The sequence below is a fragment of the Microtus oregoni genome, unplaced genomic scaffold (genome assembly GCF_018167655.1).
Source record: "Microtus oregoni isolate MIOR12 unplaced genomic scaffold, Mior012 000006F_ref0000085, whole genome shotgun sequence".
Lineage (NCBI taxonomy): Eukaryota > Metazoa > Chordata > Mammalia > Rodentia > Cricetidae > Microtus > Microtus oregoni.
The window spans coordinates 26715233-26742264 of NW_024543065.1; the positions used below are offsets into that span (position 1 = coordinate 26715233).

A 27032-nucleotide genomic window follows, 5' to 3' on the forward strand; every position below is an offset into this window, starting at 1 on the left:
GTAGGTATTAGTTCTTCTTGGAAGTTCTGGTAGAATTCTGCATTGAAACCATCTGTTCCTGGGCTTTTTTTCGAAGGGAGATTTTTGATAACCATTTCTAATTCTTCGCGAGAAATCGGTCTATTTAGATCATTCACCTGGTCTTGGTTTAGCTTTGGTATATGATACTTATTTAAAAAAATGTCCATTTCTTTTGTATTTTCCAGTTTTGTGGCATATAGGCTTTTGTAGTAAGATCTAATGATTCTCTGAATTTCCTCTGTGTCTGTAGTTATGTCCCCCTTTTCATTTCTGATCTTATTTATTTTCGTGTTCTCTCTCTGTCGTTTAATTAGTTTGGATAGGGGTTTGTCGATCTTGTTGATTTTCTCCAAGAACCAGCTTTTTGTTTCATTGATTCTTTGGACTGTTTTCTGGGTTTCTATTTTGTTGATTTCAGCCCTCAGTTTTATTATTTCCAGTCTTCTACTTCTCCTGGGCGCGTCTGCTTCTTTTTTTTCTAGAGCTTTCAGGTGTGTTTTTAAGTCCCCAATGTATGCATTCTCCGTTTTCTTTAAGTGGGCACTTAGTGCTATGAACTTTCCTCTTAGCACTGCTTTCATTGTGTCCCATAGGTTTGAGTATGTTGTCCCTTTATTTTCATTAAATTCAAGGAAGACTTTAATTTCTTTCTTGATTTCTTCCTTGACCCAGGTGTGGTTCAGTAGTTGACTGTTCAGTTTCCATGAGTTTGTCGGTTTTTTGGGGGCAGCGTGGTTGTTGCCTTCTAACTTTAATCCGTGATGATCTGATAAGACACAGGTGGACACTGATATTTTTTTGTATCTGTGGAGGTTTCCTTTGTTTCCGAGTATTTGGTCAATTTTTGAGAAGGTTCCATGAGCTGCAGAGAAGAAGGTATATTCTTTCCTATTTGGGTGGAATGTTCTATAGATGTCTGTTAAGTCCATTTGCTTCATTACCTCCAATAATTCTCTTAATTCTCTATCAGGTTTCTGTCTGATTGACCTGTCCCTTGGAGAGAGAGGTGTGTTGAAGTCTCCTACTACTAGTGTGTGTGGTTTGATGTCTGCCTTGAGTTCTAGTAATATTTCTTTTACATAAGTAGGTGCTTTTATATTGGGGGCGTATATATTCAGGATTGAGACGTCCTCCTGATGAAATGTTCCTGTTATGAGTATAAAGTGACCGTCTCGGTCTCTTCTGATTGATTTTAGTTTGAAGTCAGTTTTGTTAGAAATTAGTATGGCCACACCTGCTTTTTTCTTAGGACCATTTGCTTGAAACACCTTTTCCCAACCCTTTACTCTGAGTAGGTGCCTGTCTTTGTGGTTGAGATGTGTTTCTTGCAAACAGCAGAATGTTGGATCCTGTTTTCGTATCCAATCTTTTAGCCTGTGCCTTTTTATAGGTGAATTGAGCCCATTAATATTAAGTGATATTAATGACCAGTGGTTGTTTTCTCCGGTTATTCTTATTGCTTTTGGTAGTAGAGATTGTGTGTCTCCCTTCTTTGAGATGTGCTCGTGAAGGGTCATTAGATGCCTGGGTTATTGTAGGCAGTGTTGGCAGTGTTGGATTCCTTGGGTTGCGATTTTCCTTCTATTACTTTCTGTAGGGCTGGATTTGTGGCTACGTATTGTTTAAATTTGTTCTTATCCTGGAATGTCTTGTTTTCTCCGTTGATAGTGAACAATAGCTTGGCTGGGTATAGTAGTTTGAGTTTGCATCCATGGTCCCTTAGCTTCTGCAGAACCTCTATCCAGGACCTTCTGGCTTTCATAGTTTCCATCGAGAAGTCAGGTGTAAGTCTGATCGGCTTACCTTTATAAGTTACTTGCCCTTTTTCTTTTGCAGCTCTTAATATTCTTTCTTTAACCTGTATATTTTGTGTTTTGATTATTATATGGCGAGGAGATGTTTTTCTTTGATCCAGTCTGTTTGGTGTTCTGTATGCTTCTTGAATATTTAAATGAATATCTTTCTTTAAGTTGGGAAAGTTTTCTTCCATAATTTTGTTGAAAATATTTTCTGGGCCTTTGAGCTGTGACTCTTCTCCTTCTTCTATTCCTATTATTCTTAGGTTTGGTTTTTTTATTGTGTCCCATAGTTCCTGAATGTTTTGTGTTGAGAATTTGTTGGCTTTGCTGTTTTCTTTGATCTGTTCGTTTATTTTCTCTATGGTGTCCTCAGCATCTGAGAGTCTTTCTTCTAGCTCTTGTATTCTATTGATTATGCTTATTTCTGTAGACTCTGCTCGTTGGCCTAGATTTTCCATATCCAGCTGGTCCTCAGTTTGTATTTTCTTCTTTGCCTTCATTTCAGTTTTCAATTCTTGAACTGTTTCCATTACCTGTTTGATGGTTTTTTCTTCGTTTCCCAGGGTATCATGTACGTATTTACTCATTTCTTCAAACTTTTTGTTATACTTCTCTTCCATTTCTAGAAGGGCATTTTTTACATGTTGTTTAAGGGACTCTATTATCTTCATAAAGTCGATTTTTCCACTTCTTCTGTGTTAGGTTGTTCAAATACTTCTGTTGTAAGATCATTGGGTTTTGATGTTTTCATGTTGTTTTTCGGATTATTGGGTGAGTTCTTGCCTTGGCGCCTGCCCATCTCCTCCTATTGATCCTATCCAATGGGACCTTTAGAAACCGGATCAGGTTTCCCTGCTGGCCAAGGGCTCTGCTTACAAAATGCCCTCACTCTCTTTTGTGGTTCCTGCTGCAGGCCAAGAACCCTCTCACCCCTCCGAAGGATCTTCAGGACAGGACCAGGTTCCCCTTGTGCCAGTGACCTGGCCAACCAAAGGCCTACCTCTTTGATTCAATTGTAGTAGGGCGATCTGCTCTCCTTATTGCACGCCTGTCCCCGCCGCTTGGGTCTGCCGCTGTGCAGGTCCCCGAATGCTTCTTCCTGTATGTGTTGTTGCTCCGCCGCGTCTGGCGCCGCCGCCGCTCCGCCGCGAATGTTTAAGTTTTTCACAATGAACAAGGAGTTTTTCCTGAAGTGACATTTGAAGTTTCCAGGAAGAAGATGGGGCCCCACAACAACAACTCCACCTGGTTGATATGACATCATGATACTGATAGCGCTACTACAAGACCTGTTTTGGGTACCAGCTGCACAAGACAATCCCAACTAAGTTAGCTGAAATGGTGCATATCTTGTACAACATTCTGGCCAGACCTCCACAAAATATTCTGAGACTATTTGCAATTTTAAAAGACATTGATCTTGAAATTTAACCATCAATTTACTTTCACAGGATCCCCCAGAAAGAATGTTGCCCCCATGACAGCTGGAAGTAATTCTAGAGGACGACGTCCCCTTTCCCAGTAAAATTTGCCCCTGGGTTTAGGGACATCATTTAGGGGTTGGGAGGTTGGGGGAGGAATTTTATAAGCTCAGGGATCATTTTGGAAAAAAAAAAGAGGGATGATGGGATAATAGATTTATAATTGTGAGTTACTGTTTTTAGACCAATATATTGGTATAGATTCTTGTATATTGATACAAAGTTAAATTATATTGACTATTGTATGCATGCATGTGTCTACCTCTTTTTAAAACATTTTTTAATGTATTGACATAGATTGTATTGATATATATTGTATTTATTTATCATATTGCAGTGTACATTGATACTTATATAATGTTTGTGTATTGATATATATTTACCATATTGCAATGTTTATTTGTACAGTGTTTATATTTGGAGGTCATTATCCTCATTTGTTACACAGTTGTTTATTGTCTTAGTCTTTAAGTTAGATAGATATTGAGAATTATATAGATTCATAGTCATCTAAGTTTGTCATTTATAATTAGACTAATCAGGTTCTTTAGATATATAGAGATTATACTCAGTATAGATAGATAATCTTCGACCTCTTCAAAGAGCTGCAGAAAATGGCCTTTAATCTAACTCAGAGTTTTATGGTAGTGAGACACAATTGCTCCTGGCAACACCACTCTATTCCCGAGAGAATGTTGAGCACCAAAGACACTCCACCTGGAGCCTTTCTTTTTGGCAGAACTGGCTTTGGGGCAAATAAATGCCCATACCTCAACCACTGACAGAGATACAGAGCGTGCATCAGTGGATAAAACAGGACTGTCATATCCTGCCAAGACAGGGTAAGATAGTTTTGAAAAGTTGCCTGCCTTTGAAAATGGTGTGTCAGTTATGTTAGGCCTTAGCCAAAGTTGTGTGCTTCAATGCTGCAAACGTGACTTTGGGTGATTGCCTAGGTAGCTAGTTGTCTCTGTGATTTGTTGCATGTTTTGGAAGTTGTTTTACTGAACTTCCTAATTACCCAGGTAACATTATTTCCCTTCTCAGATCTTCGATGGGGTTGAAGACTATATAAATGTAGTTACTTTTCTCTCATGACTTGGCCAAGTTATTTATTATACAAGACCTAAGCTAGTTAGAATAGGATATTTTGTACTTATTGTATATAATTTCATAGTAGGTTTAGAACTCTCTTACTTAAACAAAAGGGGGGAGGTGTTGCGGGAGGTCCTTCCACTCCTCCAGCCCATAACCACTGAGATACCAGCCCATTGGGGCGTGGTCTCTCTCCCTTTAAAAAGCGGCCACTTCCCTCTCCTCTCTCTCTTACTTCCTGCTCCGCTTCTGGTGACTAGACTCCCTTCCTGGTTGGGTAGAGGGCTGTTGTCTGGGACGGTGATCTGTAAGTTTTTTCCCCTTTAAATAAATACCACCCTATTAATCATAATTCCAAACTGGTGTGGCATTGTTTGTGACTTACGCCTTCAGAGGTCGAGAGAGTACCAGGAGAAGATAGTTTTAGTAGGGAGAAGGGACAGTTGTCATGGACGAATGGAGTTTGTGGTGTCAGTGGAAATGATCTACTTCCAGTTGACAAACTTGGTATGTTTTAGCATTTCCTGATGCTTCTTTTAAAACTGGGACATCGCCCATCAAAAGACACTTGTGACTAACCCTATAGCTGGGTGGATGGTGAGCGCTAACCATTGGCAGTTTAGTTCATATGTGTACTTGTTCCCTAGCCAGTTAGAGTATGGGAAGATTCCAGGAGATTAGAGCGTTAGGGCTCTCGTTGCTAGTATTTGGAAACGTCCATTGACTGGCTTCTTTGCATTTCTCACCCCTCTTTCCATCCCCGCACCGTACTCCTCTCCCTCTTGGTTTCTGTTTGTTTTCTTTTTAGGTAGCCGTAGCTATCCTGGAACTCGTATAGTTACATCTGCCTCTGCTTCCCAAGTGCTGATATTAAAGGTATGCCCTGTACCCTCCTATTTTTTTTTTTCCCTTGAGACTAGCTTTCCTTTCCCAGGCTGATCTTGAACTTGCTAAATAACCAAGGAAGACTTTGAAACCTGATCCTCTTGCCTCCACTTCCCCAGTGCTGGGATTACTGGCATGAGCTACTATGTGTTGCTATATTTTTAAATGCTCAACTATTCAATGAATGAGTTTATTTTGAGGTATAGATAGTTATGGCAGACTAACGTCTGCCAGTGACTACTGTGTGTGTTCAAGAAGAGAAATCACAGCACTTCTTCCTTGGTAGTTACTTGTTCTAGAGCACAGAATCTCATTTGTTCAGGGCAACAACGAAAAGCAGTGTTCAGGAATGAATCTCCTGGGATTGTACTTCTGTATCAAATGGGAAGGGAATTGTACTATACTATATTTAAATGAAAGCATAATTGTAGCCACTAATAGCAGGCCAGCATTGTCCATTGTATAGAAATTAGCTCAGCTTAGACTCTCCTATTATTTAACACTAGGTAGTTGTGTTTCTGGTTTTTGTCTTTGGTGCTGTTAGAGTCCTGTTGAGATTGCCCACTATGCTGAAGTAGGGGCCGCAATGCAAATGGAGCAGAATGCTGTGGATCTCTGTGCTGTTCTATTTATGATACGCCAATTAACTGAAGTAAATTTAACCCTGTGGAATAAGTGATCCTATAAAAGGAAAAGCAGATTTGGAGTCTGTGTGAAGTATCCTGAGTGTGGGTTTACGACTTACCAAATCTGCAGAAATGCAGATTATAAAACCTCTGCTTTTTATAATCATGTTACTATTGCACGTTTTCATGACTTGCCTTTACAATAGAATTTAACTAAAGCAAACCCTGTAGCATTGATTTTTGTCTGTTTGATTTTATTGCTGATAACTTAAATGTGAGGCATCCGGTTTCTGCCATTTCTACTGTTGCTATGGTAACTAAAGTGTGCACACCCAGCAATATCACTTTCTTTCACAGCTGGCATTTGGTGTTCACAGTAAGAAGAGTTTTGGTGAAGCGTGGTCTGTGCTAATTGGGTTGTAAGTGGGTCAAGACAATTTTCATATGCTTCTTTTTGTCTGTTTAGGGTCTGTGGATGGGGGTATGGATGTTGAACTACACAGTTCTTTACCCCGCCACATACATACTTAAGTCGATATTCTTAAAGTTAGTCTTATTGAGAATTAGGTAGAGTTGTTCTAAGACCTGCTTCGTAGCCCTGTACACCCTTGTCATTTCCTTTGGTTTATTGTTTTTATTGAGCTATAGATTTTTCTCTGCTCCTCCCTCTTTCTCCCCCCTTCTCCCCCCTCCCCTTCTCCCCCTCTTATGATCACCATGCTCCCAATTTACTCAGGAAGTCTTGTCTTTTTGTACTTGATTATTTCTATTAAAGAAAAAGTGAGAAAATACTCTGAAGAGTTAAACATATTTCAATGGTGGACACATAGTTTTTTCTTGTTATTTTTTTAAATGTAAGTATCTTGTGGCCAAATTATATATTTACTTATTATGAAGGGGAAAGTAACTCCCCTTAGGAATGCACTTTGAGAACCGACCTGTCAGAGGGTAATCATTCTTCGGTTTCCAAACCCTGCTCTGAATTTGTCTCTGCCTTCTTTACACAAGCCTTCATTTCATTAGTATATCTGGATTCTGTAGGTAAACAAAAATTGTTTTTATTGGGCCACCAATGACCTAGTCATCCATTCAGATTTCATTGTTTATGTCTGACAGCCACTTACAGGGACCCTGCGCTGTCTAGATATTCACCTTTTCGCTCTCTCTCTAACCTTGGTCTCATGCCTCCCCTTCCCCTTTTCTTCCCTCCTTCTCCTCTCTCGAACACCTTGCCCACCTGCCCCTCTTGTGGCAACCCTTAACAGCTATCAGACCCACACTTAAGAACCTACCCCGTTCTGGTTTCACAAGGCTCTTTCTTAAAGCAGAACCACTTGAAACAGGAAGTCCTTCCTTGGTTTCCTTTTACCGCTCGTCATCATTGTGCCCTGCCCTGGTGACCACCATGGTTCTTCAGATCCTGTAGTTAACCAGGATCATGCTTGCCTTGCATACACTAGATAGCTCCTCCCTAAAGACCAGGTGGCACACTCCCTGCCACATCTCCTTCAGATTTTGAACCTTCTCAAAGAGGTTTTCTGTAGAGTATGAACGAATGTTTACAAACACTTGAAGACAACACCTTCCAATCCTATTCCTTGTCTCATTTTGGTTGCTTGCATCATCTTACTATGCACATACAAAAATATTTGCAATATTTATTTCTGCTAAAGCATAAAACTGCCACAAACTGTTGAGAACCTGCCACTTAACAAGTAGGCTATTACCAGCAGCATGCTTGTTTTGTTTTTTTTCTCCCTGTCTAGTCTCTTCTTCCTCCTAAGAGGTAACAAATGGCCTAGATTTTGAAAACTCTCATTCTCTTCATTTAAAAATAGGTTTATCTCATCATGTGCACACTCTAGATAGTGTGTGTGTGTGTGTGTGTGTATATATATATATATATATATTTTAGTTTTTCGAGACAGGGTTTCTCTGTAGCTTTGGAGCCTGTCCTGGAACTAGCTCTTGTAGACCAGGCTAGCCTCGAACTCACAGAGATCCGCCTGCCTCTGCCTCCTGAGTTCTGGGATTAAAGGCGTGCACCACCACCGCCTGGCTCCTAAATAGAAGATTTACCTCTGCTTTTAAGTTATATGGAAATGGTGTTCTGTTATAGGTATCTTTTCATTTCTATTTTATTTGTATTTCAGTGTTTTTTTAAATTTTGAACTGTGTTATTTACAGACATTCTCTGGTATTATGTAAAAGTGAAATTACTGATTCAAAGTGATTGAGTTATTCACTTTTGCAAGATTATACCAAATTATTTTCTAAACAGGTCTTAGCGGTATATTTACACCAGAAGCATATGGGAGTTAGTGCTGCTGCACTAAGGTTGCTCAGGTCTTGACTCTTTGCCCAGTCATGGAGGGCGAAATGCTGTCTCGATGCTCTTTCTTCATGTTTTTATCATTACTGATTAAGGTTGAGCATATTCCAGAAAGTGTTTGATTAAAGAATATTTTCACTGTAGTTAAATTTCTGAATATTTTTTTCCCAATCTTCCATATGGTTTGTTTTTTATTTTGCCTTGTAGCAGATCTTGCTTTCATCTTGTAAATAGTGTTCCTGTGTATGCAGGGGATTTCATTTGCTTTATGTTTTCATGATCGGAAATTATTTCAGTGTAGCAAAATTTATCTTTTTTATGGTCAGAAATTTTAATGTCTCTGTAAATAAGTGTGTTTGGTGATGGAAAGATGCTCAGTGGTCAGCCATTACTGCTCTTGGGCAGGACCCGAATTTGGTTCCTAGCACCCCCATTGGCAGCATTCACAGCCTTCTGAATCCTCAGGCGTATCTGATGCCTCCTTGCTTCTGTGGACACTGTATCATGTGCACAGCCATTTCCACACACACACACACAGATAAAAATAAAGTAAATTTTTGAGGGGAAAAGAAGCAGCAGTAGCCTACCAGTATCAGATTGTCTTAGCAAATGTCATAGTGTATACTCAGGAAGCTAAGGCAGGAGGATCCTGAATTTGAAATCAACTTTAGTTACATGAGTTTATAGGCCAGCTGGTCTCGGTATTGAGTTCCTATGGGGGCGTATTTTTGCATTGTTATTGAAACTGGTTTTCATTTATATTTTTATTCCAGTTGAAATTGATGTATTGATGTGGGATTTCCCTTTGTATGCTGTTGATTAATAAAGAAACTGCTTTGGCCTATAGAAGGGCAGAATATAGCAAGGCAGGAAATCCAAGCAGCTCTAGAGGAGGAAAGAAGGGGAGTCAGGCAGACATCATGTAGCTGCCAAAGGAGAAAGATGCCAGAACCTTACCAGTAGGCCACACCTTCATGGTGATACATAGATTAATAGAAATGGGTTAATTTAAGATGTAAGAGCTATCTAGAAATATGCCTGAGCCATCAACCAAACAGTGTTGTATTTAATAGAGTTTCTGTGTGATTATTTAGGTCTGAGCAGCTGGAAAAAAAGAACAGTCTCCCTTTACAATGTATATATGTTATGAGTTAAGGATTCATTTTATTTTGTTCTATCTTTGTGTAATCTATTATTGTCCTGCATCATTTTTTGAATAGTTCTCCACTGACTTCAAGTTCTCAGTGTCCTGGCCTCCCAGTTCCTCACTCTGGTCCATTGGTCATCTTACCTGAGCCTCTGCTATAGATGGTCATCTTACCTGAGCTTCTGCTATAGATCTGAAACAAGTCTTGATGTTTTGTTTTGAGCCCAATTCCTATACCCACTCTTCCACCCTCCAACATACATCTGTCACAAATGCCTTGGTTATTCTTAGCTCTTTGTTCTTATTTAATTTTGAGGTGCTGGAGATGAAACCTAAGTCCTTGAACTTGCTAAGTCCTCTGCTGTTGAGCTGCAGTTGGTCCTTGTTTGTTTGATAGAGTCTTTCTGTGTCCCTGGCATGGGGATTGAGGTGATATATAGCCTAGGTTGCTTAATTCTTCTCCCAGCCAGACTCTGTCCATTCCTCCCTCCTCCTGGCTTTCTTTCACGCACAGACTGTCACTATATAGCCTAGCTGCCCTCAGACTTGTGCTTCTCATGCCCCCGTCTCCTGAGTTGTGGAGTTACAGACACGCCCCACTACACCCAGCTCATAAAAGGTGTGAGGTCCTTCATGGGGTTCTTTTATTTTTCTGTTATTAGTGCATCTCTTCTTACCTGTGCTTCCTGTGTTCTTGTTCCAGTTGTCTCAAGGATTTATCATCCCCTTCTGGTTTGTAGTTCTGCGGGATCTTTTTAATATCACGTTTGTCTGTTTTGTTTCTCTGGTTTATTCATTCTTAAACATCTCAGGCGCACACTCTCTTATGTCTGGACTTCTTCCTGACATAACACTCAAAGTCGTAAACTCTAATGCAGTATCAGCCTTCTTCCACATGTTTGGTAAGATATAGTTTAAATATTTTGGTCCTGAGTGTTTTTCTCATTTTTGTTTAGCTTTCCTCTTGCCCTGATATATATATATATATATATATATATATATATATATATATATATATATATATATATATATATTGGATTTTCGAGACAGGGTTTCTCTGTAGCTTTTTGGTGCCTGTCCTGGAACTAGCTCTTGTAGACCAGGCTGGCCTCGAACTCTCAGAGATCCGCCTGCCTCTTCCTCCCGAGTGCTGGGATTAAAGGCGTGCACCACCATGGCCTGGCCTTTAGAGATATTTTAAAATTTTCAAGTATGTGTTAATTTTGGCATATATTTTTATAATTGTCCTTGAAATGATCTGTGTATGTATGTCCACGTGTGCTTGTACACATGCACTGTCGTGATAACTTTTGCATGTGCCCTTGGAGGCCACAAGTATGTACCAGATTCCCTGGAGCACTAGAAACTGAACTCACAGAGCTCTGCCTGCCTCTGCCTCCTGAGTGCTGGGATTAAAAGTGCGCATCACCCCCACCCGCAAGATTTTCATAACACTCTATTCTAAAATTCTCTCCATCTTCCCTTACTAGGTTTAAACTTGAAACTCAGGTCATCATGTATTTCCTTTTGTTTCCTGAAAGTCTGCTCTGTCTGTAACGTTTTGTAATCGACCTGATATCCATTGATAGTTACCAAACTTGAATTTTGAAGGTTTGGCTTTCACCTGATGCTGTTTTACCCATTCTGCCCTGGTGATCTTATTTTAGTTACCATGGTCCTCTGACAATGACTTTTAGTTGAAATCATCCGGTCGCACTCTCTAGGCTAGAGTGGCTTGAGCATCTCATGATATCAGACTCGGCCCCTGCTCTGCTAGCACCGCCCCAGCCAGTTCCTCTCGTAGTTTGAAGTCCCACAGCAGGCACAGCCGTTCTTGTTTCACGTGAAGCCAAGATCTTGGTGTGATCTCTGTTTTGATTTTCATTATTTTTTTTCCATTTGCTCCCAGTCACAAAATCCTATGAACTTTCTTTCTCTAAAATGGTTCTCCCCCTCCCCATATGCTTCCCCTCCCCATGTGCTTCCTGTCTTCACACTGGTCCTGGTCTCTGCCTGATTGGTGGGAGGGAGAAGGCTCTGACCCTGGCCCTGCAGGCAGTGAGCCTGCCTGTTACTTCCTTTGCACTTTTGTGTGTGTGCTTATTGTTCTCATTGAAGAGCTTCCTTAAGACAAAATCAGCAGCATGGAAAGGATCAGAGAGAGCACGAGAGAGTGTCTCAGAAGACCGCTCGCTCTGTCTGTCCATCTGTCTATCCACTGAGTAAACGAGCACAGTAAATTCTGAGTACATCCACATTCTCTCCTGAGTTTTCAGAGTTTGGCTCCCTTTCCCCCATATGTTGTCCCAATTTGTTTCCACATATGTACAGGTAAGGACTGTGTGAGTTGTGTGAACATCTCTGGCTTATTCTTTCTATGTAGAGCTCTTATTAGCCTTGAGTTTTTTTGTTTGTTTGTTTTGTGTTTTTAAGACAGGATCTCACTGTGTAGCTCCACTGTCCTGGAACTCATTCTGTAAACCAGGCTGCCCTGAAACTCACAGCGATCTGCCTACCTCTGCCTCCTGAGTGATGGGATTAAAGGCATGCACCACCACCGCATGGGTTGGCTTTGGTTTTTATTGTCTTACATTTTGAAATTGTATTTGGAGTTTCTTACTTTTGCTTTTATTATAGTTGATGTGAATTCTAATGGAGCCTGTCTGTATGTTAGTGATGCTTTTCTACAGTCATCCAAAAATACTTAGCAAGGAATACTCATTTGATTTACTTAAGTGACAGTTGTTATATTGTGTTTTGAAATTTTTATATTAAAAATAAGTGTATTTAATTTATGCAGGTTTTTAAATTATGGGGCAAAGAGAAATAATAGCTTTAATTGCTTTGTAATAATTATTTATATGACACCATTTTGAAAACAGGTATATTTTCCTGGCATAGATGTTTATATGAATGTAGTGCTAACTTCAAGAATATCAAATGCTTTAACTGTAAAAGGTGCTTAACCTTTAATTAGTTTAGGCTGAATGAAAATACACAAATTATATTTTCATATGAGATAATTTCCATTTTGGAGCATGTCAAAAGAATAAATGTAGTAATTTGAATGCTCTATTTTTGTTTCTAGAAACCAGCAAATATCCTAGTAATGGGAGAAGGTCCTGAGAGGGGGAGAGTCAAAATAGGTAGGTAATTATTCCTAAAATGATTGATGAAGAAATCGAGGTGATTGCAAAGATGTTGTCCCTTTTAATACCCTTATTAAGTTGTTGATTTTAAAATTACTTTCTCAGAGTGTGTATAGAAAAGATGTTGGAAAATGTAGGTAGTCTATAAATGCAGTTTTTCCACAGCTCGTTCCTCACAATGAGATGCTGTCGTTCTTAATTGAGGCATCAGTTGACAGCCTCCCCATGACATTTGCTCCCAGAGAGTATGCCGTGTGTCTTCACCATTCTCCAGCACAGGGCCCAGCGTACGCCGTTCTTTCCTTAGCCTTGCCTGTGTTCTCTTCCCACATCCATTGCCCTCCCCTAACTTAGTGCTTCCCACTCCTCCGTCCTCAGCAGCACGGCTCTGGCCGGGCATTGTCGTCCCTGTTGAAATGAATGCTTGAAGGCCTCACACTTGTCTGTGTTCATTAGCCTAGGAAGGAAGGGTTTTAACGAAACTTTGCTTGCTACTGGAAGGTTGATGCTGGGGGTGATACAACCTGACTGCTTCAGCCTGCCCTGCTGCTTGCTTCCTACTTTGGCATCTTCTTCCCCAGTCAGTTCCCGAGGAAGCTGTTCTAAACTAGTAAGCCTGCTTTGAGCCTCTGCCTGGTTGGCATGGATTGACCTCCATTGAATACTGTATTGGCATTGTGTACCTCATAGGTGCTTTCCCCTCCTGGTCCTTTCCCATCATTTGCTTTTATTTTTAACACACGTTTTCTTAACAGGCATTTATTGAAGATGTACGTTTTACTCGGCAAAAGTGAAAATGAGATAAAAGCTGGTCCCGCCCATGAGAAATAGTCCTGTAAACGTTTTACCCTGCAGTGTGGTTCTTTGTTATGTTATGTCAGCCACATAGCTGCCTCCCAAAGGGGAATACAGTAAAGCAAAACTGGACTTAGAAGAGCTGTGCCTCGCTAACCCTTTAAGCCACGGCTAAGGTTCCTGCACTGAGACTTTTCTCTACTGCCCCGGAGTTTCTCACTGGTTCTCTAGTGCCTGCTAGTTCCTTGATAGCTTTAAGAACTGACTGATTTTCTTAAGCTTCCTGTATTACAGCATTGTCACTTAGCTCTTCTCAAGCTCCTCCTGTTCCCTTAAACACTGACAGTCCTCCCTCCATTTTAAATCGAATCTTACTTCTGCCAGTGTGAAACACGGCCTTGTCCCCAGATGAAGAGAGAATTTATTCTGAGCCAATCACAGTAACTGTGACCTCTGGGCATGGATTTAGGTTCGCCTAATAGTTCCATTGTTGGAGCAGTTACAACAAACGTTTGTAGTCACAGAACAAAAAAAAGCATGTATCAAGGCACCCCCCAGATGCATGGGCAGAAACGTCCTGTAGACAGCCAGCTGACAGCCGAGTGGGTGGTAGGTGTGTGTGACCTGGACAGATGGACAGCTCTGCTATGGGTCTAACATATTATCACATTCTTAGCTTTCATGTTGATGGAAGCTGGAGGTCTGTTAATACATTCTGGAGCTTTTACCTGATGGCTGAAAAGATAAATCAGACACAGAAACAAGGAATAACGAGATCCTGAAATCACTTGGCTCTGGACCTGCAAAATTCCAGGTTTCCACAACCACAAAGTCCTAATCATTAGCCTGGCTGAACCTTTAACATGGGGCATGACGTTTTTCTGAGAAGTCCATTCACAGCTCCCCTTGGCATGTACTGCATTTTGTACATGTAGAGGCTGGAGGTTGTTTTGTGTTGGGAAGGCTCATTTGTAGCATCTAATGAAGGTGAAGCCACGTTGACCAGAAAGCAGTGTACAGGAGAGGGGGGTTATTAGAACCACAGGAAGGAGCCCCCACATCCTATAACATTGCTGGGCAGTGGTGGCGCACGCCTTTAATCCCAGCACTTGGGAGGCAGAGGCAGGCGGATCTCTGTGAGTTCGAGGAAGCAAGCAGGAGTACTGTCTGAGTGGTTGGATGGAGTTCAGTCGCTTGGGATGCTCAGTTGTTGGTGTAGTGGAGGATGAGTTTGTGGTTGTGTCTGCAGAAGCTGGTCCAAGTTCAAGGTGAGAAATACAAATGGAAGAATTACCCTCTCAAGTTCTCTAACTCAAGAGGTGATTCAAAGTACAGATGGGGTCCTTCTGTCTAGGCTAAAGGACTCTGAAGCATAAGTTCAGTTGACAGTCACCTGGTGTTAGCTCTTGTCATTTTGTTTTTATCTAGGTGTTCATTCTGGGAGAACTTTGTAAACAATTCTAGATTTTTAGAGTTGTTTAAGTCTCATAGTAGTACATAATGTCTCATTATTAGAGGTGACTTGTACAGTCCTTTGTCCATCTTTATGTCCAGTTACTGTCAAGTTCTAGGGGCAGATCAAGTTTGTCTCATGTAGTTTATTCACAAACAATCACAATAGAGTGTACACTTGGTGGAACCAAGTGAAATCACCCACCTCTCAGCTAGAGCCCTCTTCACTGTAAGAAAGGGCAGGAGAGGCCTGGATTCCTGCCGTGTAGATCTGAGGTAATAGTTCTCCTCCTTCATTTTAAAAGCTAAGCAGCAGAGAGACCCATACAGATGGAAAGATGAATTAATAAAAGGTGAAATTAATAAAAGATGAATAATAAAAGATGAGTAACTGGATTACAGGTCAGTAAAATGATATGACATTCTTTAACACATTCCAGGGGGCCTCAGAATCTAAAGTTTTTGCCCAGGTACTATATAGACAGTGTGGATCCCTGTCCCTCTAGGCTTTAAGGAGAGGCCATGACGGGCTGGGAGTTTGATACAGAACTTTGTCTTGCTTGGGAACTTCTAGAGAATAGAAGGAAAGGGGGATAAGGATTCAGAATAGGCAAGGTGGGATTCTTTATTCATTTCCTGCTCTTTAACACCTTTTTCTTTTCTTTTGTTTCTTTTCAAGACAGCATTTTTCTGTGTAGCCCTGGCTGTCTGGGAGCTCATCTGTAGGCCAGGCTGGCCTCGAGATTCACCTACCTCTAGATTAAAGGGATATGCCACTACTCTCTGGCTTTTAACACCTTTCTTGTTTCTATAGTTTCCAAAACTCTTTCTGGTTTTCTTTTGTAAATTTGCAGTTTTTATCATTTCTTAGGTGCTTTTAAACTCAAACTGAAGTAGCCTTCCCATTCAATATATTTTGCTTTATTGTGTACAACTTCTAGTTTGGAGAAACAAGACAAAAACACAATTTAAGTATGTTGGATGCTCCTCATTGCACATGCGGGGTAAGGGTGGATAAAACCAAGTTATAGTTTGATTGGCTTTCCTGGTTTTCCAAATAATTGCAAGTTGAATTAATTAATTAAACATAAAGCCAGGTGGAGTTCCCTGTGGCCGTGGTCTTCAAACACTTCCTCCTTTGGATTCCTGCTTCCCTTTGTTTTGATAGAGGTATCTTTTCCCCTGGAAACTGTATAATCTTGTATGCTAGCTAGAGAGATTTGTGTTTTGGATCAAATATATTTGCCACTTGTGGGAAAAACTTCCTTGGGTCTCATACCAAGGTGGATTCTTCCCATTGTGTCTGGGGTTTATTCTGAACATTTACAAGAATGTGAAAAGACCCAAGATACTGGGTTCCCACCTGTTATGTGTCTTCATAGTGGAGCTAATAATCTTCCTTCCAGGAAAGGGGTGTGTTGTCTCATTCCCTGTGAGGTTGGTGCTCATCTTGACCCTGGCACCTCTATCTTGATCTAGAAAGGAGAGGTACTTATCATGTTTGGTATCTTTATGATCACGAACCTGTATAATTTCTAAGTTGAAGGGATGAAGTTCCAGTAAGCTGGAGCAGACCCGGAAACCGCACACTTGGGTCTTGGAGATGCTAGCTAGCAACAAGTGCTCTGGAAACAAACAATACAAACAAATGCTTTGATGGGTGCTTGAGATAAAAGCAAGGGCATTCGCTAGTAGTCTGCTCAGAATGCAGGACTGTCAGTCCATCAGCTACACCAAAGGAGAGGCTCAGTCCCCAGAAAGAAGTCAGCAGCATCTACCCAAGGAAACAGTGTGATTGGCTGGACACACAGGAGACCTGCTGTAACTGCTGCCAGTCCAAGTGATTCCTCTGATGGAGGTAGACCCTCTGTGAGATGTGGACACCAAGTAGAGCTGTTATCTCCAAGTGAATAAAGGGTTTATTCTGAGCTAAAATGAGGGGCCATGACTGAGGAGCACACATTTAAGTTGCCTTGAAAAACATTTCAATATGGAGGCAGTTGCACAAACTTTTATAAACCCAGAACAAATCATAAGTCAAATTTCCCAAATAAGTGGTGAGCACATCAAGTAGATAGGTCATAGCAGAGTAGATGAACTGTGCCATGGATTGTAGATGTTCCCAGTTTGATTATTCACTTCCAGCCTGTAGGAGCTAGTGGTCTGTGAGCGCATCCCAAAGGTTCTGCCTGATGTTGGTCAGACACAGACAGCAGATGGCCGTTAAAAGGACTTACAATAGCTCAGGATAATTTGGCCCTGGATCTGCAGCATTCTCACTCTGCAATCACAAAATTACTTCAGTGAGTTAGCCTTGTAGTGTCTTTAAACTGGTTGTAACATTTTCTGTGCCAGTTCAGTTCATGCCTCCATCTTGTTTTCTTTGGCGTCTGTGTCCTTGTGTCCCGTGTTAATGCATCCTCATTGTTTCTCTACGCCTACAAGAACCTTGATATTCACACTTTGGTTTCATTTACCATAATTTGTTAAAATCTCACTCTGAAATCCATTTTCTCTATCAAAACTGTCCCTGAAAAAAACCTGTGCCTATGACCTCTGTCCTAGCACTCCCTGTTATTACCATGGTGCACCATGTCTCCTGAGCAGTCTGGCCCAAGGCTGTCTGACATTATGCCAGACTTTCTGTCTTTGGCTTCTGCTGTTGCTTCTGCACTGTGCTCCTGTTGTTCTCATTAATGTGCTTTTTCAGGACACCTTCACTGACTGGGGACTCAGCTTCCTCTACAATTATTTCTTTAAGGAGTTGGCAATCCATGATCTCTAATTCTAGATGTTATGAAAATGATTCTACAGTTTAGATGTCCACCCTCTCTATCAGAAGTCTTTATCTGGCCCTCTTGGCAACGTGAGTTCCATTGTCCCCAAGCAAATTCTTCATCATCACCATCATCATTTTAGACTCTTTATTGTTTTTGTCATTCACAGTGTTTGCTTTAGTCAGTGAACCTAGTCAATATAAAATTGTGTTCTCTGCTCAGGTCAGTTACCTATTGTTAAGAATTTTAAGATTATAGTTCTGTTAAAGATTGGGGATAAGTTAAGAATTAAGCAATAACTACCAGTAAGAGTAATTATAATTGATTAAGCCCTTATAAACTGTGTTTTAATGCCATTTTATGTGTCTATGGAAATCCACCACCAAGCTACTTCCACAGCCCCAGAATTACTGTTTAAAGACAGTATAGTGGGGACTGAGGGAACTCATGGTAGGGTGTTTGTATGATGTGTATGAGACCCTGGGTTCAATCCCAGTGGTATAAAAATAAAAATCTACAGATGCCTGCTGTGAGACAATGGTCTTGTACCCTGTCACTTGTATTGTTTTAATAAATGCTGATTGGCCAGTAGCTAGGCAGGCAGTATAGACAGGGCAACCAGGCAGAAAGTAGAGACAGGGCGACAAGAACAGGAGACTTCTGGGAAGAAGAAAGGGTCAGTCTGCAGTTGTCACCCAGACACAGAGGAAGCAAAATGAGAATGCCTTGCTGATAAAAGGTACCAAGCCACGTGGCTAACACAGACAAGAATTCTGGGCTAATTTAAGATGCAAGAAAGTTAATAAGCCTGAGCTAATAGGCCAGCCATCCAGTTTATGATTAATGTGAACCTCTGTGTGTTTCTTTAGAACTTCATGACTGCGGGATTTGAGTCTTAAGGCTTTAGTATAGTTCTTTTTGGGCTCCAAAGGGCTGTACAGTTGAATGGTTAAAAAGGTACATTGTGCCCTGTCCTCCCCAGCAACCTCAAAGACCCCCTCCCCCGCCCCACCCCAGTTTGGCTTGTGCCTTCAATCTTAGTACTTTACAAGTTGAGATGGGAGGATTTTCTTGGGCTATATAGTGAGGCCAGCCTGGGCTAAGAATAAGAACCTTTCTCAAGAAGCCAAAAATATTTAACAGTCCTTGTCTAACATCTCACCTCCCTCCCTATCTCAAAAGACTTAAACTTCGAAATCCAACTCAAGTTCTGTTTTCAATTTAGTCTACTTTCGCTGTGTTTAAGAGCAGGCTTCCAATGGTACCTTGAAGGAGATAGAGACCCTCCCACTGGGGGACTTATTAGCACATGGTAGAAACCCCACAGAACTGACTCCTGTTACCTAGGCATGCTTGTGTGCTTCTGTCGTGCAGACTCTGGTGTTGCTCCTTGTCTGCTGTTAGATACTGCCTAGTTAGCACCGCACACCCACACAGGGTTCTCCGTGCAGCCCTGGCTGTCTGCCCTAGAACTTGCTCTGTAGGCCGGGCAGACAACAAACTCAAGAGATCCACCTGCCTCTGCTTCCCGAGTGCTGGGATTAAAGGTGTGCACCACCACTGCCCAGCTTTCCCATCCATTTAATTGAACAGTTCAACACACTTTTTATTTTGAAAAACAGTCAAGGCATTGTTTAGATTATTTACTTTATCTAAATTAGTAATTATTTGAAAAGGCTCCTATCAGCTTCCGTAGGATGGAATTGTACTTATTTTCTTCTGGCCTTGGCTTTATTTGACAGTGAATTAAACAGAATTAAGAGATGGAGCCAGGCATGATGGCATATGCCGTTAGTCCCAGCACTTGGGAGGCACAATGAGTTCCAGGACAACCAGAGTTACATTGTGAGGCCCTGTCTCCAAAAATAAATAAATTACTTAATTCATTTTTAAAAACTTAGATAAGAGGTTGGGAATAAGAAGAGAAACACTAGTTTTTGCCTCTAATATAAAATGCAGCGTCTCATCACACATTCCCACCACCATATTTTCCAGCAGCAGCAGCCAGCGCATGTCACTCAGGGAAGCTGGTATTTTCAGTGTTGTGTCTTGTCATGAAATAATAGTTATAATATTGGGGAAATTGTTGACTGGTTTTGTTTGTACTAGAGAAATTGACTTTTAAAGGGGGAGATATCACACAGGTTTCGTTGGTGAACTTTAATTTCTTTAAGAACTCCAGAGTTTTAATACTTTAGAGCAGTCTCATGAAGCGTTATACATTATTTCAAACTCTAAATAAGCAATAATCAATTATAATTTAATGCATATTATAGCATACTTAGCTTCTGATTAAATGATCCATTATAGTTACTGGCATTTGTTCTTTTTATAGTACATTTGAATCCCTTACACATTCAAAATGTACTATGTATATTGTATATTTTAAATTATAAGGTTTTTTCATTCTTGTGACTCTGCCTTTGTGGTTTGTAATTACCATATGTATAGTTTATTGGATGCCACTCAGCGCTTAAGAATGTGGCTACTGAAGGGTTGCATGGTTCCTTAGTTGAAGTGCCTAACACACAAGTTGGAAAGGCCGAGTTCAGATCTCCAGAACCCACATTAAAAGTTACTCTATTACCCTAGGGGGTGTTGGAGACAGGAGGATTATGGAGCTTGCTGGCCAGCCAGCCTAGTGAGTGTGTGTTTAGCTCAGGGAGAGAGCCTGTCTCAAAAAATAAGATGGTGAGTACTGTGTCACTAAGGTTTTCCTGGGGAAATACTACACCATTGTCTACTCACCCCAGAGAGGGAGTTTATGGCGGAGCAAAATAGGGTACCACCAGGGATCAACTTTGTGATTGGTGAGGGGTAACTCACAGGAATTTAAGTGAAGGGTTTCTTAGAGGAGCAAAAATGACTCAAAGACAGCTGTTACCAAAGCCCGCCCCAGCACAGGTGACAGCTCACAAAAGCTGGGAACCTGAAGCACACTGCTTGCAGGCAACTCGGCATGTTGGAAAGTGTCCTGGAAAAGTGACTCAGTTGGTCTGAACCTCTTCCAGGGAGATGGGCTGGTCCCTGCTTTTTCTGGTAGCTGATCTGGTCTCTTTCCTTTTTATTTGGAGCGGGGGCTTGAGATGGGGGCTTCTCTGTGTATCCATCTGTCCTGGAACTAGCTCTTGAAGACCTGGCTGGCCTCGAACTCACGGAGATCCACCTACCGCTGTCTCCTGAGTGCACTGTCACCGCTAGCTCTACAGCTGGGTTTGCTTGAGAATGACTCTCAGCAGTTGTTAGTGTATCCTTGGGAGGAAGGGGCATAGTGAATCTAGCCAGTTTCAGGGGCTTCCTGGAGCTATTTGAAACCAGAAGTTGTTTCCCTTCTGGTTTCAAACACACCGTCCCAGCAAGGAAGTTCCCCTGGGATGGATTGTTTCAATTCCTAAGAAATGGCTAGGCAACATAGAGTAGTAGAGAAAGACACCCAATACCAGCGTCTGCCCCTTCATGTATACTTGAACACACAAGAATGTAGCTACTAAATCAAAACATGGTTTTTGAGTACTGATGATTTGCTATTCCTGTGAGCATAGACAAGTAGTTTGATTGTCTCTGACTTTAGAGTCTTCATCTCAGAAGTGAGAAGCAGAGTACTAACTGGTATTCTTACGAAGGTGAAGTGAGGTTGTATGGTGTGTAAATGCCATTTGTAAAGCGTCTTTTAGATGTAAAGTACTTCTTATTCATGAAATCATAAAAAAAGATCTCTAGAACCTTACAATGACAATACTTACTTTGTATACATCTTTGTTAAATGAATTACTATAGCAGTTTTCTATATATGTTATAGCAAGTATCTGTTCTATGTTTTATGTGTGTCCTTGGGATTGTGTATGATGTGCTGATACAGTCCACTTTCTAGGAGAAAGGTCCCCATAAGGTATTTTCTGTTTTGCATGCTCTAATTGCTCCCCCTTAACCGATTCCACTTGTCCAGTCCACTGTCACTGAACACAGAGTTGGGAAGAGGCACATGTAAGTCAGCCCTTCTGAGTTTACAGCACCTGATTCCAGCACATCCTGAACTAAGTAGTGTGTAGAGTTAGTTCTCAGATGGGGAGGTGTACAGTCTCTAAACAAGAGCCTTTGGAATGTTTTATTTGCTCCTGAAAGCCAGGAAGCAGAAGTTTAGATTCAGATCCCACTTTTGAGTCTGAACTAATGGTTTGCTGTTGAGGGATCAACATACTTTGAAGCTTTAGTTTCCTTGTCAGTAAAGCAGACAGCATAGAAGTCTGTCTCAGTAAACAGTGCAGTTCCCAACCAGGATGAAGGCTTTAGAGCAAGCATTACCAACTCCTGCGTAGCTATGATAGCATGTCAAGTTGAGTTTTATGTATTTATTTTCTTTTTCAGCTGACATGGGTTTTGCCAGATTATTCAATTCTCCTCTAAAGCCACTCGCAGATTTGGATCCAGTGGTTGTGACGTTTTGGTATCGGGCTCCAGAACTTCTCCTTGGTGCCAGGCATTACACAAAGGCCATCGGTAAGTGTCAAGATGGTTGACAAGCTGAGCGCTCCTAAGTGTAAAATAGTCCATTATAAAGCCAGTGCACATGGAAGCAAGGGCTTGCACATCTTCCTTTATGCTGCCGCAGCTGTTGATCTGAGGAGTTGGAAAGAGGGCTAGAACTGTCTTCACAGGACTAGGACAGGAGTATCATGCTGGAGAAAATCTCCAAGTGTCTAACCAAGACACGGTACGATGTTCCATCTCTCTTGATGCTATAGTCTGCAAAACAAGTTTATCCATTAAGGCAGTCTTGATAAGATCACGCCACTCAGCAACTTGCCAGACCACCGAAAGGAAAAAGAACTAGAGGAAGGAAAATAGTTACAAACATGTTTGTTAGGATTTATGATCTTCCTTATAACGGAGACTCTAGAGATTTTACCACCTGACCACAGAGAAGACTCAGGTATGGATAAGGAGTTAGCAGGTGAGAGTCTTCCTCAGCTCTGGAGATCTCTTTATAGCGAAGAAAAAGAGAAGGTGAGGAGAGAGGAAGCAATGGCCAGACTCTGGGTTGATAGTGTTTGTGTTTCCAGGAGAACTTCTTTACATATTCCTCCTCTTCAAAGCTGCTGCCTCTGCTGTAGGCAGTAGCAGCCTCAACACCTCAGCTGCCATTGCCTCTGTTAACAAGGGCACTAAGTGGAATGTGCCTCAAAATTCACAAGCAACACAGTCCCAATTCTGGTTAAGAAGCTGCTGAAAATGGCATGCTACTCAAAGCACTGAAGTGCTGTCCCTGTGTCAGGAGATGCAGTTAGCCTCATGATTAATCCCTGGGTAGAAAGCAGAAGGTCTAAGTGTCCAAAATCCAGATTCTGTAGCATATTGTCAAAATATGTGTTAATATAAATGTAAATTATTATAAATCAGTGTAACTATAAAATATTCATAAATTACCAAGCATTTGCAAAAAGTGTTCTCAGAGCTGTGGGGACAAGTGTGTTTGACTACAGAGGAATGGGAGTATGACATTGGACCTGTGTCCAGTTGGATCAGAGACTGCTGAGGCCATGCTGTCACTAGAGTGACGAGAGCTAAGTACTCGTGTGGCTCTTTCGTTTTCCGACCTAATGGATTTGCTTTTCTCGTTATCTAGGTCTTTTCCTACCAGTTGCTGGGAACAGTACCTTAGATAACTTCAGAAGGCAGAAGTAGTCTGAGAATGTGTGCGTGTGTGTGTGGGGGGGTGCTAGCTGGAAATCGATAGATAGAACCATAAAATAAGCAAGATGGAATATAATTTCAGGGCATGGGGGGATGGCAGGAGTGTTCATCCTTTTGGCATTGCAACATGTAAAATGATCTCATCATCCATAAATGCATTGGGCCATATTCATAGCTATCCTGGGACTCACGCAGCTCAAAGGCTGAACATGCCTGGTAGATGTGTGGACTCAGAAGCAATCCATATGCCCCTGGCCCACACCTACAAGTAGTATAACATATAAAAGGGGGATTTCCCATTAAGAAAAGAGTTAGTAGTCAAAATTTTTTTCTTCTAAAATTATTTCTCATTGTCTTACTTTTTTCTGTTGTTCTGACAAAAATCCATAACTGAGGCAACTTATAAAAGAAAGAATTTAATTTGGGGCTCATAGTTCCAGAGGGTTTACCCATCATGGTGGGGGGGTGGGGGGCATTCCAGCAGGCAGGAAAACATGATCGAAACATTATCTGAGAGTTTACATCTTGGCCCACAAGCTGGAAACAAAGAGAGCTAACTGGGAATGGCATAGGTATTTGAAACCTTAAAAAGCCATAGCAGTGCCACACCTCCTCCAAGGCCACACCTCCTCCAAGGCCACACCTCCTCCAAGGCTGCAGTTCCACCAACTGGGGACCAAATAGTCAAATAAGACCCTATGGGGCCATACTCATTCCAGTGACCATACCCACTAAAGTTATTGTTATACATACAGTAAGTCCTCAGTAAATCCAGCTTTTTATGGACTTCCCTGCACAGTTCTGCTGTGTTTCTACACCCTGGGGAGCAGCACACTTTTGGAGAAGCACAATTGTGGAATTTTTCTTTTTCAGCTTCCCTTTGCTGTTGGAAGGAAATAGATGTGGTGGGTTTGCTGTTGTTATTTGGTTGGTTTGAATAAATGTAATTGGGTATAAATTAAAAATCAACTGTTTTTTCCCTCGGGTAAGGAGAACTGAAATTGAATTTTAACCAATATGTAACTTTTCTGCCCAGTTAATGAGATTTAGTACTTAAGATAGAAACATACTTACCAGATACTAATTCCTGAAGTGCTAGTACTTGGGAGGATGCTGATGTAGGAAGGTTGTGAGTAGTGAGTTCAAGGCCAGCCCAATACACACAAGTGAGATCCTATCTCATCTCCAAAACAAAATCATAAGTCCTAATAATCCATTCACAGTAGAAGTTAGGAGGTTATTAAGATAGAGAAAAATAACTTCCAAATGAGCTATCTCTGTGTTTAAAGTATCTACAGGTACACACTCACTCATTTTCACTTCTCTCCAGCCCTGGCTTGTGTCAGGAACAAGTATAATGATGCAAAAGCTAGACGGAAATACTGAATTATAAGATAATGTTGGCAGGAGGCAGAATTTAAAACATTGCTTTCTTCTCTGAGGTTCTTTATGCTAACAGTTCACAGAGAAGTCTAGATTTTGCCTTTTGTCCCTCAAAAGTACCAATCAGGATTTGACATGATTGGCAGCTCACAGTGGTGTAGCCCTTATTAGAAGCCAGGAGGAAGCGAGATGATGGAGCCATTAGGGACAAGAGTGACAGGTGGGAAAGGATTAAAAAGTTGACACAGACTGTATGTGGTGTTAAGGGATGTCCGTGATGACAATGGTGGCTGTGTCGTGAAGGAAGATTAGGTCATGTTTTATAGCCTTAAATGATAGCAGTAATGGGGGTGGTAGACAGCAGTTACTGAGGGCCATTTCCCATTATCCAGAAGGCAGATTTCTTGGAGGGAAATGTCTAAATGGTCAGACAGGAGAGGCCTTCCAGCATGGCTTCATGTTGGGCAGCCTTTTTTACAGCAGAGTGTACTGACGTTTATTCTAGTTAATGGATGTAATTAAACTCTTTGTTTATGTAGTTTATCTTCAGGATGTGTTTGGCATTGTGGTAAACTATTCTTTTTTTGTATTCATAGCTGTATTTTTCTATTCTAAAACTTACTAAATAACTTTTATCAAAATGAGCAAATGTGAATATTTATCTCAAAAGTTAATTCATTTATGCATATAGCAAAACATTGTAGGTATAATCTTAGTTCTACAAATACATTATGTCTTGTGACTTTGAGTAGTAAAACTCATTAAATTATTTAGTGCTGATGGGATCAAGCCTGAATTTGTTCGGGGAAATGGACTCTTGGGGTTTTCTAGGCAGAATTTGAGTTTTCTATAGTTCTTTTCTCTCTGTACAGACTTAAGAATTTATTGTGCTAACAGATAGGAATATTGTTTCATTCTGTCAGATCTGAGTGTCATGAACTGTTACATCAGCAGTTAAATGCCTCTGTGATTAAAGTAGCGGTGACAGTTAGAAAGGGATTCATTGTGTCGAGTGTGGGAGCACAAGCCTGGGATCCCAGCACTTGGGAAACTCAGGCAGAAAGCGCACACATTTGAGGCCAGCTTTGACTATACAGTGAGAAGTTCTCTCAAATTCCCATGAGGAATTTTTTTTTTTTTTTGCCAAGTTTAGGTTTTTTTTCTAAGCCTTTCTCCACCAGGAAATTTATAAGTAAATGTTTCTTTTCTTTGGCTTCAGAACTGTTATGATAAGGCATCCCATGTTATTTGTGTTAATCTGTTTTTCACTGTGTGCCACCCACATCCACACGTATGCATGCCTCGGGACACACGTGGAGGTCAGAGGAGTTGCTTCTGTTCTTCTACCTTTGTGTGAGCACCTTTAGCCACTGAGCCATCTTGCTGGCTCTGTGTTTCTTACTTTTAAATATCTAAGGAGGCTGGTTTGCACTTTTGACGGAGCTTCTGATTCTCCTACTTCCCACAAGCTCAGGTTACAGATGTGTGACACCATGGCTGTAGGGTTTGTGGTACTGGCTTGAGCCTAAACCTTTGTGTTTGTGCATTCAAGGCAAGCATGTTATCAACTGAACTAATCTGCAGCTACTGTATGGTTCTTCGTTATGTTTATTATACTTTACATATTGCTCTACTAAAATATATTTTTGTCTGTATTGGAATTCTATCAAGGAATTGTAACTAAGGAAATTAATGCATTTGCATAAAATGTTTTCCCTTTGTAGACATATGGGCAATAGGCTGCATATTCGCTGAATTGTTGACTTCAGAGCCTATTTTCCACTGTCGTCAGGAGGATATAAAAACAAGCAATCCTTTCCATCATGACCAGCTAGATCGGATATTTAGTGTCATGGGGTTTCCTGCAGGTAATGTGTTACCCTTTTTAAAATATCATTTGGAGTTATATTTCAAACGTGTTTCTTTGTAAGAACATGCATAAAGTTTGTTTTATGTTTATTTTTAAACTAAAAAAATAGGAGACTTTTAATAAGATATTTTCTATAAATAATTTCTTTAAGATAAAGACTGGGAAGATATTAGAAAAATGCCGGAGTACCCAACACTTCAGAAGGACTTTAGAAGAACAACGTAAGTGACCCCGATTACTGTAGTTCTTCTGTGCTGGGGAAACAAACAAAAGCCTGGACCGGTAATGCCTGGACACCAGAAATTAATTTTCTGACAGTTGCGGAGGCTGGAAAGTCCAGGATGAAGGTGTGCTGGCAGGTTTGGAGTCTGGTCGGCTTGACTGTTTTCACTTTAAAGAGTACCCTGTTGCTGTGTCTCCTCTGGTGGGAGGGCAGAAGGCTGTGAACTGTCTTAGAGCCTCATTTCTGAGCCATCTATGCCATTCACAGACGCAGAACCCTCCACAGCAAATGCCTTTGAGGGGCCTC

At 41.1% G+C, this 27032-nt stretch overlaps 1 protein-coding gene across 3 annotated transcripts in view; it reads left to right on the forward strand.

Annotated features, from left to right (window-relative positions):
• Positions 1-27032, forward strand: part of Cdk19 (cyclin dependent kinase 19) — a 143314-nt gene that overhangs the window by 104044 nt on the left and 12238 nt on the right. For 2 of the 3 annotated variants that reach the window (XM_041653528.1, XM_041653529.1), the window contains exons 5-8: positions 12475-12532; positions 21925-22056; positions 26358-26501; positions 26655-26724. In XM_041653528.1, the coding sequence (XP_041509462.1) occupies positions 12475-12532; positions 21925-22056; positions 26358-26501; positions 26655-26724 (404 nt within the window). The remainder of the gene's footprint in view (positions 1-12474; positions 12533-21924; positions 22057-26357; positions 26502-26654; positions 26725-27032) is intronic. The other variant, XM_041653530.1, reaches the window with a different exon arrangement.